The sequence below is a fragment of the Branchiostoma floridae genome, chromosome 4, assembly GCF_000003815.2.
Source record: "Branchiostoma floridae strain S238N-H82 chromosome 4, Bfl_VNyyK, whole genome shotgun sequence".
Taxonomy (NCBI): domain Eukaryota; kingdom Metazoa; phylum Chordata; class Leptocardii; order Amphioxiformes; family Branchiostomatidae; genus Branchiostoma; species Branchiostoma floridae.
Window position 1 is genome coordinate 32,399,376 of NC_049982.1, and position 12,730 is coordinate 32,412,105.

The 12,730-nt window shown below is 39.6% G+C and overlaps 3 protein-coding genes across 3 annotated transcripts in view; 2 read left to right on the forward strand and 1 right to left on the reverse strand.

Moving 5' to 3' along the window:
* LOC118413113 (ectopic P granules protein 5 homolog) overlaps positions 1-12,730 on the reverse strand; it is a gene marked incomplete in the record, with an annotated part of 89,506 nt that overhangs the window by 51,590 nt on the left and 25,186 nt on the right. The window contains 2 exon segments of the mRNA XM_035816287.1: positions 11,761-11,901; positions 12,415-12,683. Coding sequence (XP_035672180.1) covers positions 11,761-11,901; positions 12,415-12,683 — 410 coding nt within the window.
* LOC118413115 (leucine-rich repeat and immunoglobulin-like domain-containing nogo receptor-interacting protein 2) lies at positions 373-5,155 on the forward strand. The gene is made up of 3 exons (XM_035816288.1): positions 373-514; positions 763-897; positions 1,581-5,155. The coding sequence occupies exon 3, from the start codon at positions 1,594-1,596 to the stop codon at positions 3,958-3,960; it is 2,367 nt and encodes a 788-aa protein (XP_035672181.1). The 5' UTR covers positions 373-514; positions 763-897; positions 1,581-1,593; the 3' UTR covers positions 3,961-5,155.
* LOC118413117 (leucine-rich repeat-containing protein 15-like) lies at positions 6,609-11,105 on the forward strand. The gene is made up of 3 exons (XM_035816290.1): positions 6,609-6,832; positions 7,095-7,223; positions 7,924-11,105. Exon 3 carries the CDS (start codon positions 7,937-7,939, stop codon positions 9,302-9,304), a length of 1,368 nt encoding a protein of 455 aa, XP_035672183.1. The 5' UTR covers positions 6,609-6,832; positions 7,095-7,223; positions 7,924-7,936; the 3' UTR covers positions 9,305-11,105.

The following is a 12,730-nucleotide window of genomic DNA, read 5'->3' on the forward strand; positions in this document are numbered from 1 at the left end:
GATCAAAGAAAATTCATTCGGATGGCATTCCGGCTCATTCGTGCTCTCGTGTGAAGGGGGCTTCAGGCAACTAGCGATGGAGCGCCATGAGTTTGAGCGAAAGAAAAAGCGTACCGTGTTGGGGCACCTCCCGTTATAAATGCTTTAATTGCAGAAAATCAAGAATAGATTAAAATCTATTTTTAAATTATTAAGTTTTTTTAATTAAAGTGTTTGTTCGATTATACTGGGACCGTTTATATTATTGATACACCTTGAGGCATGATTGTCCATGACCCTTAATCACTACAAACTGGTTCTACAAGTAATTATGTGACCTGACCTTTCCTATCTACAGTGTAGCAAAGCTTTTGTATGCAAAAGTCACTCCCAGAAAAGGGCAGCAAGCTGTGCAGTTGTTCATTGTGCTGCACCCAATGCGTGTAACAAGGAAGACTTCCTTGACAATAATATTCATAAGATAAGTTTGATTTAGTCAAATCTTTGCAAAGGTAGCAGGATCAACTTAACTTGGGTAAGTCTCCAGTCTTTTAAGTATTAGTTACATATACTTTGAATTCATGAATAGAAGTTGTATGCTTTTAAATTTGATAAGCTAAACTTAAACGATTCCTTATGGATTTGACTTTTTTTCTACCCTCTATGGACAGCTACAAGACACTTGATACTGCAACCTTATCTTAACTTTCATTTATTATGAAAAATCTTTTAAAAAATGCAGAAAAAAGAATTCTATATTTTTTCCACTTACTTCCTCATCAGAACATTTGAGCTGAGAAACAGCCTTGAATACACCATTCCCTACAAGCACAACAGCTACCAGAGGAAAAGGCTTTCCACCCCTTTCTATGTGTGGAAACTACGCTAAGTTTGGATTTTGCTACTATAACACTGAAGGTAAGTCCCATTTGTTGGCCGCAGGCATACAAGTGCACTTGGCAACTTGGATTGCATGTGGCAACTTAACATATTACCTGAGCTAGACCTTCATTTTATTACTAAGCACAGAGTGTAATCTATTCCATATTTAGAATAATGATGTGGTCACAGTGTGGATCACATGTTTTTTTTTCTCTCAAGTAGTCGTGTAGTGGTTTAGAAATGTGACTAATGTATCTCTTTTGGCCTGTTTACTTCCTTATGGAGATTCATTGTAATAACACGTTAAAGAAATAAGTAAAATGTTGTATGTCATTTCGTGTACTCCAGCTTATATACAGAAAAATGTGAAATGTGTTTCACCATGAAATGTTGCCTAATGTCCTAAATTCATCCCAATTGCTGGCAAAATGGGGAAATAGGTAGTTCGGTCTTGAGACCCACCCACTTATTCAGCCATGATAACGATCATGATAATGGTAACATATCACTCACATGCATGATCATTACAGCTGGGAATCATTCGAAAGCAAGCAACAGGCCTTCTTCATGAAGCAAAACACGATAAAAACAGAAGAAGAACAGAGACACAATCACAACTTTCTAATCTGTTCTTGATAGGTTTAGTCAACTGTAACAAATAGACTGTTGTTTGGTATGCTGGTAACCAGTTGCAATTGTTCTTTATACGTAATATATAGGAGTCAGTACAAGATGGGAAGAATGCTGAAACACATGCTGATTTTCCTTCTCATCATCCTGAAGGAGTTTGACATGCCAGAAGCTTCCTGCAGCTGTTCATCATCACCCTGCAGATGTACCAGTCTGGGTCTTACCAGCATCCCTCAAAACCTACCAACATCCATCACTGAACTGAACTTGAATGATAATCAAATTCACACTTTAGGTCAGTCAGATTTCTCCAGGTATACAAACTTGATAAAGCTATACCTGAACAACAATGGCATCAGTAGTATTGAGGTAGGGACCTTCAGTCACACTCCACAGTTACAACATCTTTACCTAAATAGAAACAACCTGACATCAATTCCACAAGGTGTTTTCAATAATCTGAATCAAATCCAAGGATTGTCCTTATCTTCAAACCTGATCATTCAGTCTGGTGCATTTTCAAACTTTCCCCAACTCCTGTACCTTAGCCTACAGGACAACAAGTTAACCAGTATTCCAACTATACAATATCAGTTTCCAAAACTCATCGTTCTAAGCCTGAATTCTAACAATATAACAGACATTCCTGCCAATGCATTTTCCAATCAGCCCAAACTGATTTGGCTCTTTCTCTCCTCAAACAGAATCTCAACTGTTTCATCGACTGCTTTCAGAGGACTTGCAAACCTAACCATACTCGATCTATACAACAATGAGCTTCCTGAGCTTCCTGACTATCTGTTCTTTGGTCTGACTAGTCTTTACTATCTAAAGCTACAAAACAATGACATCTTGCGGATCTTCCCAAACACATTCACAGGGATATCAAGCCTTACATATTTGTACTTGTCTGGCAACAACATAAAAACATTCCCTATTGAGGCATTGCTAAAGATTTCCTCAATTACTCAGCTCTACCTGCAGAACAACCAGATGACAACACTTCCATTGACAGCTTATGACATGTTGTCATCAGTCTCTAATGTAGACATTAACAACAACCCCTGGCAGTGTGACTGTAGAATGGTTGGTTTCAGACTGAAAATGAATGGGTCTCATTCTTTTGAAAACCAGATCACCTGTACTGATCCACAAAATTCTGGACAACTTCTGAAAGATATCAATCCTGAGGATCTGACTTGTGAAGAGCCGACGATCGCCAGGTTCGAGAAAGGTGATGACAACTCAGTGGTAGAGGGGGAGACTCTACATTTGGTCTGTGAAGCTTCAGGAATCCCCACACCAGACATCACAGTCACTCTCCCATCTGGACTGAATGTAACTGTTGAGTCAGGTGGGAGGGTGACTGTGGATGTGAATGGTACCATCACTGTAGCAGATGTTGCTGCAGCAGATGCTGGTCTGTATATCTGCATTGCAGCAAGTCCTGTTGGCTCAACGTTTGAAACACTGTCTGTAGATGTCCAACCCAAAGTACCCCCTACTGTAACAATGGCACCACACAATATCACCATCAAAGTTTTCCCTACAGTAACAATGGCACCACACAATATCACAGACAAAGTTCCCCCTATTGTAAAAATGACACCACTAAGTATAACAGACAAACCAGAAAGCATCAGTGACCATGGATCTGCTCCCAGTTTCTCCCTACCTGTTCTCCTTGGCTCTGTTATTGGTGCAGTAGCTGGTACTGTCCTCATTGTTGGAATCATTCTCATGATCTGGTGCAAGAGAAGGACCCAGAATCCTCCTCCATCAGGCCCCGACACAAGTGTTGTTTTCAATAACACAAACACCACAGTTACTGTAGCAACCAGTGGTCACGATCAGACAGGACAGGGTCAGTCCAAGGATGTCAGAAACCCACGAAATGCTCAGAGGCAAACTATCCCACAGTTGCCTATTTACGAAGATGTGGATCAGATACCAAGCAACCAAAGACATGCTGCAGGTCCTACAAGTGCAAGTCCTGGGGGTGCAGGTCCTAGAGGTGCAGGCCCTAGAGGCGCAGGTCCTAGAGGTGCAAATCCTAGAGGTGAAAGTCCTAGAGGTGCAAGTCCTGGAGGTGCAGGTCCTAGAGGTGCAGGTCCTAGAGGTGCAGGTCCTAGAGGTGCAAATCCTAGAGGTGAAAGTCCTAGAGGTGCAAGTCCTAGAGGTGCAGGTCCTAGAGGTGAAAGTCCTAGAGGTGAACGTCCTAGAGGTGAAAGTCCTAGAGGTGAAAGTCCTAGAGGTACAGGTCCCACAGGTGCAAGTCCTAGAGGTGCAGGTCCAAGGCAGCCTGCTAAGAAGAAGGCCCTGATGCCACCCAACAGAAACAAAGCTCCTAATGTTGAGCACCCCCCACCTCCCCCTCCCCATACAGGTGCTGCTGCAGCTGTGTATGCAAATGAGCCTGATGAACTTAACAACCTACACCTTTATCAACCTCTAACAAAGACATACTAAACGAGCTATCCTAAAGTTTATGCAGAAATTGTAAATATCAAGCAAGCTATATCCTGAAGATTCACAACCATGACTTGTGACTCAACAAAAGGTACTGATCATAGTCTTGAAATAAATGTTGTTTGCATCTGCATGAACCTTAATGGCACGTACAATGTATATTGTAGTAGATTTAAGAAGGAAGATTTAAATCCTAAATTGGCCAAAATTTCAGATAGATGTTGGTGTACAGAACACTTTGGAAACATTAATTTTTCAAGTGCATAATATTAGGTGACATACATGACTACTAAAAAGAATTTCCTGTGACTGTTCAACTCCTTCCTTACACCCCTACAGTGTATGTCTGCTAGAATTTTCTCATCTGTCATTGTCATACTTTCCTTTTCCTACCCCTTCCGCCTCCCTGCGTCCAAGTGACTTCCCTTTTGTTGTGTGACAATTTCTCATAAATTGTGTATATATAGGAAAGAGCCACAAGCTGTGGCTGCATTAGTGCTCTTTGTCACATTTTGCATCTTTATCTCAAGAGTTCTCTTTTCATCACCTATGAGAAGACAACATATCTTCACTTTTTGTAAGTTCCGTCCAATTCCATTGTCTTTATTGCAAGTAATGTCAGACATGTGACTCTAACATGAATTTCCATTCAAAACATTTGAGGACTGGCTTATTATAGGATAATGTGTGTGACTGGAACAGGAATGATTTATAAATATTAGAGTGAAACCATGTGTAGTATACAATAATTATAAGACTTTGTACAGTATACACAAATATTGAGGTTAGCTTCTCTGTAATCATTTTAATTTGATTATGGTTAGCTAATCTCTGTCATCATTTTACTTAAATTGCAATGTACCAGGCTTATATCATAATCATATATTAAGAAAAAGTAAACTTTTTTCACATATATCACACTGTATTACATATATATCAAGTATACTAAGAGGGATTCAATCATTGTAAATGTACATTACATTCTTGTGTAATGTATGATGTTTGGACAACTCCAGCTCTTGATTCTGCTGTATCACACAGGATTACTGTTGATATGAATGAAGTTTAACATATAAATATAAAATACTGTACTGGAACTGTTTCCTTTCCTTACATAATATACAATGTAGCTATAGTATAGGGTATAGCACTAAAACTGTGGCCTATTGTAAAATGATGATTGTGTAAGCTGATATTAAAGGGCAAATGACCATCACATGATTTGTTCATTGCGCTGAGAAAATGTGGAGTTCCTTCTTCAAGAAAGACTTTATCTGGACAAACTGGAATTAATATTAATCAAGTATGACATAATTTTTATATTAGAAAAGATGATAAATATGTAGGTTGAATTCTGGGAGAAGGCTAAGGTTCCCAGAATTCTGGGAGAAGGCTCAGGTTCCCAGAATTCTGGGAGAAGGCTCAGGTTCCTTGAATTCTAGAAGAAGACTGAGGTTGCCAGAATTCTGGAAGAAGGCTCAGGTTCCTTGAATTCTAGAAGAAGACTGAGGTTCCCAGAATTCTGGGAGAAGGCTCAGGTTCCCAGAATTCTGGGAGAAGGCTGAGGTTCCTTGAATTCTGGGAGAAGGCTCAGGTTCCTTGAATTCTAGAAGACTGAGGTTGCCAGAATTCTGGGAGAAGGCTCAGGTTCCTTGAATTCTAGAAGAAGACTGAGGTTCCCAGAATTCTGGGAGAAGGCTCAGGTTGCCAGAATTCTGGGAGAAAGCTAAGGTTGCCAGAATTCTGGGAGAAGGCTCAGGTTCCTTGAATTCTAGAAGACTGAGGTTGCCAGAATTCTGGGAGAAGGCTCAGGTTGCCAGAATTCTGGGAGAAAGCTAAGGTTGCCAGAATTCTGGGAGAAGGCTCAGGTTCCCAGAATTCTGTGAGAAGGCTCAGGTTGCCAGAATTCTGGGAGAAGGCTCAGGTTGCCAGAATTCTGGGAGAAGGCTCAGGTTGCCAGAATTCTGGGAGAAGGCTCAGGTTGCCAGAATTCTGGGAGAAGGCTCAGGTTGCCAGAATTCTGGGAGAAGGCTCAGGTTCCCAGAGTTCTGGCAGAAGGCTGAGGTTCCTTGAATTCTGGGAGAAGGCTCAGGTTCCCAGAGTTCTGGCAGAAGGCTGAGGTTACTTGAATTCTGGGAGAAGGCTCAGGTTCCTTCAATTCTAGAAGAAGACTGAGGTTGCCAGAATTCTGGGAGAAGGCTCAGGTTCCTTGAATTCTAGAAGTAGACTGAGGTTCCCAGAATTCTGGGAGAAGGCTCAGGTTCCTTGGATTCTAGAAGTAGACTGAGGTTCCCAGAATTCTGGGAGAAGGCTCAGGTTCCTTGGATTCTAGAAGAAGACTGAGGTTCCCAGAATTCTGGGCGAAAGCTCAGGTTCCTTGAATTCTAGAAGAAGACTGAGGTTCCCAGAATTCTGGGAGAAGGCTCAGGTTCCCAGAATACTGCATAATTGGCTTTTTTCTTGGAAACATCTACTATTATATAGTAATTGTAACCTACGCTTTAATTGTGGAAAATCTTAATAAGTTAAGAATAAATTAACCAAATCAGTTAATCTATTTCTAAAGTTTTTTATTTTATTTAAAGTGTTTGTTCAATTATACTGGGACATTTTATACACCTTGAGGTATGATTGTCTATGACCCTTCATGACTACAAACTGGTTCCACAAGTAATTATGTGACCTGACCTTACCTACTAGCAATTCATTTGTATGCAAAAGTCCCTCTCAGAAAAGGGCAGCAAGCTGTGCAGTTGTGAATTGTGCTGCACCAAGCGCCAGTAACGAGGGAGACTTCCTTGACAATAATACTTATAAGATAAGGAGGATTTAGTCAAATCTTTGCAAAGGTGCCAGAATCAACTTATCTTGGGTAAGTCTCCAGTCTTTTAAGTATTAGTTACAATGATATCATATACTTTGAATTCATGAATAGAACTTACATGTATGCTTCTAAATTTGATAAGACAAACTTTGATGATTCCTTCAAGATTTGATTTTTTTATATACCCGATGGACAGATACAAGTTGCTTGATACAACAACCTTACCTTAACTTCCATCTATTATGAAAAATCTTTTTTAAAAATGCAGAAAAAAAGAATTATATATTTTTTCCACTTACTTCCTCGTCAGAACATTTGAGCTGAGGAACAGCCCCGAATAAGCCATTCCCTAAAAGCACAACAGCTACCGGAGGAAAAGACTTTCCACCCCTGTCTATGAGCAGAAAGTACGCAAAGTTTGGATTTTGCTACACTAAAAGTAAGTTCCTTTTGTTGGCCGCAGACATACATTAGTAAGTGCACCTGGCAACTTGGCATGCATGTGAAAACTTAACATACAAATGTATTACCTGGAGCCAGACCTTTATCATATAACTAAGCTCAGAACACAATCTACTCCATTTTCTGATTTGTTCATATTGTGGATCACATGTTGCTGTTTTTCTCAAGTACTGTAGTCATGCAGTGGTTTTGAAATGTGACTACATGTACCTCTTTTGGCTTGTTTAAAATTTACTTCCTTATGGAGATTCATTGTAATAACACATTAAAGAAATAAGAAAAATGTAGTATGTGCAGTCATTTCGTGTACTCCAGCTTATATACAGAAAAATGTCAAATTTGTTTCACCATGAAATGTTGCCTAATTCCTTAAATTCGATCATCCCAGTTGCTGGCAAAATGGCGTACTTCTGTCTTGAGACCCACCCACTTATTCAGCCATCATGATAATGATCATAATGGTAAACATATCACTCACATGCATGATAACAACTGTTTGTATCAGATCAAAGCACAAGAAACAAGCCTTCTTCATGTAACAAAACACAATAATGGGAATAACAGAGATACACACAAGTTTCTGTTTTTGACAGGTTTAGTCAGCTGTAATAAATAGATTGTTTTGTTCCTGCTGGTAAGCTTGTAACCGGTTGTAATTGTTCTTTACACATATATAGGAGTCAGTACAAGATGGGAAGAAGGCTGAAAAACATGCTGATTTTCCTTCTCATCATCCTGAAGGAGTTTCACATGCCAGAAGCTTCCTGCAGCTGTTCATCATCACCCTGTACCTGCACCAGTCTGGGCCTCACCAGCATCCCTCAAAACCTACCAACAAATATCACTGAACTGAACTTGAATGATAATCAAATTCACACTTTAGGTCAGTCAGATTTCTCAAGGTATACAAACTTGATAAATCTATACCTTAACAACAATGGCATCAGTAGTATTGAGGCAGGAATCTTCAGTCACACTCCACAGTTACAACGTCTTTACCTAAATGAAAACAACCTGACATCAATTCCACAAGGTGTTTTCAATAATCTGAATCAAATCCAAGGATTGTCCTTATCTTCAAACCTGATCACACACATTCAGTCTGGTGCATTTTCAAACTTGCCACAACTCCAAGAACTGCGCCTGTACTCAAACCAGATAACACACATTCAGGATGGTTCATTTTCAAACTTGCCCCAACTCTGGTACCTAGGCTTACAGAACAACAAATTGACCAGTGTTCCAACTTTTCAATATCAGCTTCCAAAACTCGGCAAACTAAACCTGATTTCTAACAATATCACAGACATTCCAGCCCATGCATTTTCCAATCAGCCCAAACTGTCTGGACTCTATCTAGAAGCAAACAGAATCTCAACTGTTTCATCAACTGCTTTCAGAGGACTTAATCAGCTTTACGAACTCTATCTCTCCAACAATGAGCTAACTGAGCTTCCTGACGATCTGTTCTTTGGTCTGTCAAATCTTGACTATCTAGAGCTACAAAACAATGCCATCTTGCAGATCTTCCCAAACACATTCACAGGTACATCAAGCCTAGATTACTTGGACTTGTCTGGCAACAACATAGAAACATTCCCTATTGAGGCATTGCTAAAGGTTTCCTCAATTACTTGGCTCTACCTGCGGGACAACCAGATGACAACACTTTCCTTCACAGCCTATGACAAGCTGTCTTCGATCCGTACTGTGTACATTTTCAACAACCCTTGGCAGTGTGACTGTAGGATGGTTGGTTTCAGACTGAAAATGAATGGGTCTCATCCTTTTGAAAACCAAATCAGCTGTACTGATCCACAAAAATCTGGCCAACTGCTGAAAGATATCAATCCTGAGGATCTGACCTGTGAAGAGCCAATGATTGTCCTTGGCTCTGTTATTGGTGCAGTAGCTGGTACTGTCCTCATTGTTGGAATCATTCTCATGATCTGGTTCAAGAGAAGGACCCAGAATCCTGCACCAGGTCCTGATACGAGTGTTTTATTTAGTAACACAAACACCATGGTTACTGTAGCAACCAGTCCATGGTCATGGTAAGAAAGGGAAGGGTCAGCATAATCAAGATCTTTATGAAGATGTGGATTATGAGGACCAGTCAACAAGCAACCAAAGTCGTAAAGGCGCAGGCCCTAAAGGTGCAGGTCCAAAAGGTGCAGGTCCTAAAGGTACAGGTAAAGGGAAGTCTGACAAAACGAAGGCTGCCACACCAGCCAACAGAAACAAAGCTCCAGATGTTGAGCGCCCCCCACTTCCCCCTCCTCCCCATACAGGTGCTGCTGCAGCTGTAATATGCAAATGAGCCAGCAGCTGCTCCTGATTATGATAATGACCAGTCTTACTACCTTCCTCTGGCATAAACCTAAACCTAAACAAGCACACTGAAGTTTAGACAGGAACCCTAAAGATTGCTCAGCCATCCTACAGATCACACAGCCATTTCAAAGATCTTTATAATAACTTCATAAAAAAGTAGAAAGGAAATTTTTAAAATTTCTATAAAGATTGTATGTGGATAAAATCAGTTAATCATGTCTAAATCTTATAATGGTTGAACCTAAATTTACACTATATCAAATTGGTGTATATCTTTATGTTTCACTTGGGAAGGTTTTTGCACTGTACATGTTTGAGACAAAAATGACAGTATCTATATGAACGAAGCTGACGTGCATGCAATAATTTAATCATAATCATAAAGAGTGAAGACACCACGTATTGAAAACCTAGCAGTTAGTACTACATACTGAGAGATAGTCAGGATGATAATCTACTATCACACAATTGTATTACGCCTTATATATTGAATTTACATGGAGGAGCAATGACTCTTTCAGGGGAAGAAATTTTGTCAATCACGGAGAAACGTTTTCATTTCTGTCGCTGTGGTGTCCTTGCATAGAAAGTTTTCTATCTATCTATCTATACATACATACATTGTACATAGTTACATATAAGTAAATACAAGTAAATATATAAGTAAATACGAACTGTATATCTACATGTGTCTCCTAGAAGTGTATTCATGTTAAGTTTGATTTAGATAATTGTGGTACATAATGAAACCTAGATAAAATGTTTGCACAACGTCAGATATGATCCATTTTTAAGCTTAGATGCTTCTTCTAACATTTTAAACTTTACTGGTAGTAGTATACATATTTCATAATAATTATTGTACTTTCAATTGACTTATTTTTGCACGTCTAAACATAAGATTTTGCCGGGTACTCATGTCATTAAAAACTGTGTTATTAAGACTTTCTCAAGAATGTTTTGAATACATGGATATCTAGGATATTTTAGGAGAATTCTTTTCCACAACCAGTTTGTACTTACTTTTTAAAAGAATTCTCTTATATACTATATTCTGCCAACTTGATGAAATTATTTTTGAAAGACATGGATATCTGTTCATTCGTACATCTCTTTACATTCAATTTTTTTAATGTTATATTGCCTATCTTTTAAACTTGTATATTTGATCTGTGTATCTAATATGTAACCTTAATGAACCTTAATGTGAAAATGTGTGCAGAAACGATAATTTTTTATGCTCATAATCAACATGTACAATGTTCTTCTGACATTTATGCATGCAAGCAAGTTACCAAGTTAATAATGGCAAATGATTCTTTATTGTACATGACCTATTAGCATGTCATTCAATGTTCATGTACAAACAAGTAAGACAGGTATTGCATCTACATGTATACATTGCAGCAACATATATCTTATTCTATGGCAAGATCTAGAGAGGTGTTAAGGTTCAGCTGATATATTTTCAATAAGTGAGTGAAGGAATGCATGCAATTGCATGTGCCTATTAGTGAGTGAAATAAACAATGTGCATGAAATTATCAGTCCTGTCTCATAATATCATTTCTTTGTAATCATATGGCACAATACGTCATCCTATTACTATTAGTGCTGTATAGCAAATTGTTTTTACAAATTTTAATATATAATTTCTGGATAGAATTTCAATACTACCACAAGGTACCCCAGCCCGTGCAAAACAGCCTAGGGGGTAGAGTGATTGCTATGCACTTTGGAGGTCAATCAGACTGGGTCACACCAAATTGCGGCTTTTGCAGCAGACAACATATCTGAGAAAGAGTGATCATAATACCAGTGGACCAGTGATGTGCACTCCCTGCTAAAGTGATAGAACTTTAAATGGCATTCCCGTGATTGAGGAATGCCACGCCTTGAACACGTAAAAGAACCCACTACACTTATCAAAAAGAGTAGAGGTCCATGGCCATGTGTTCAAATAAACCTGTCCAGATATACAGCTTGAGGCGGTGTTCTGGGTATACAATACAAACAAACAAAAAAGAACCCTACCACTGTCACTGGATTGACGGAAGTTGCTCCAAGAAGGAAGCAGCAGTTCACTAACTGCTTGCGCTGAAGCTTTCTTTGTCTATGTAACCCATTTTCTTGTGCATCACCCATTCATTCATAGGTTTGTTTATTCATGCATACAGTACCTTTTCTCCTGTAGGATGTTGTGTTGACAGGTGAGAAACAGAGGGGTGATCTTGGCCAGTACGTGGATAGTGGGCACAATGTGTCCTCCCTCTACCAGCTGGAGTAACAGTGGCAGTCCTGATGATAAGAACTCATTTTTGCTGAAAACAATTAGGAAAGACATTTCATTGATCAAAAACTTGTTTCAAACAACAAATCTCAAAATGCTCATTTTTTTTTGTTCATTGACACAACTCTTAAGAAACTCATTGAGGCCGAAACAGGACTAGAAGGACAAGGGCTACTCTCTGCGATGAAAGACAAGCAGTTCTGGAGGACTGACTTCGTCTGCTCCACTTCACATGAGGATGAATGATGATGATGATGAAGACAAAAATGGGTGCTGCACATACTTTTTTCTTGACAACAAGAAGAATATTATTCACATGATGCGCATAAACAAAAAAAACATGGTCAAATGCATCACTTATGTAGCTACAACTTAATCGTTTGACAAACCATAATATGTATACTACTGTACACTTCTGTATGGATCACGCAAATTGTGTCTATATGCATTGTTTATAATCATTATGACAAGAAAGTCTTTCATGTGGGTTATATGGCACAGCTACTTTACCCTAAAAGAAAATCCCAGAACAGACAGAGCTTACTCATGGCCCATAGACGTCATGGCTAGTGCAATGTACAAAGCAATGGGCATGTCAGTCTTCACAGCTCTCTGTAGATGCTGCAGGGAGGAGTCGTTAGTGAAGCTGGGGACGTCCTGGATGACAGCCTGTGCGATGGTTCCCGCGGACAGCGCCGGCTGTGGCTGTTCTGTAGCGTGCAGTCTGAGCTGGAGGGCCACCTCCCACAGCCACGTGGACAGCTGCTGGTCAGGGCCAGCTGTCAGCCGGGCAGCTGCAGCCAGCTGAGTCACCTGTAGACATGTAAATTGAGTGATCAGGCCATTGATAATTTCTTGCT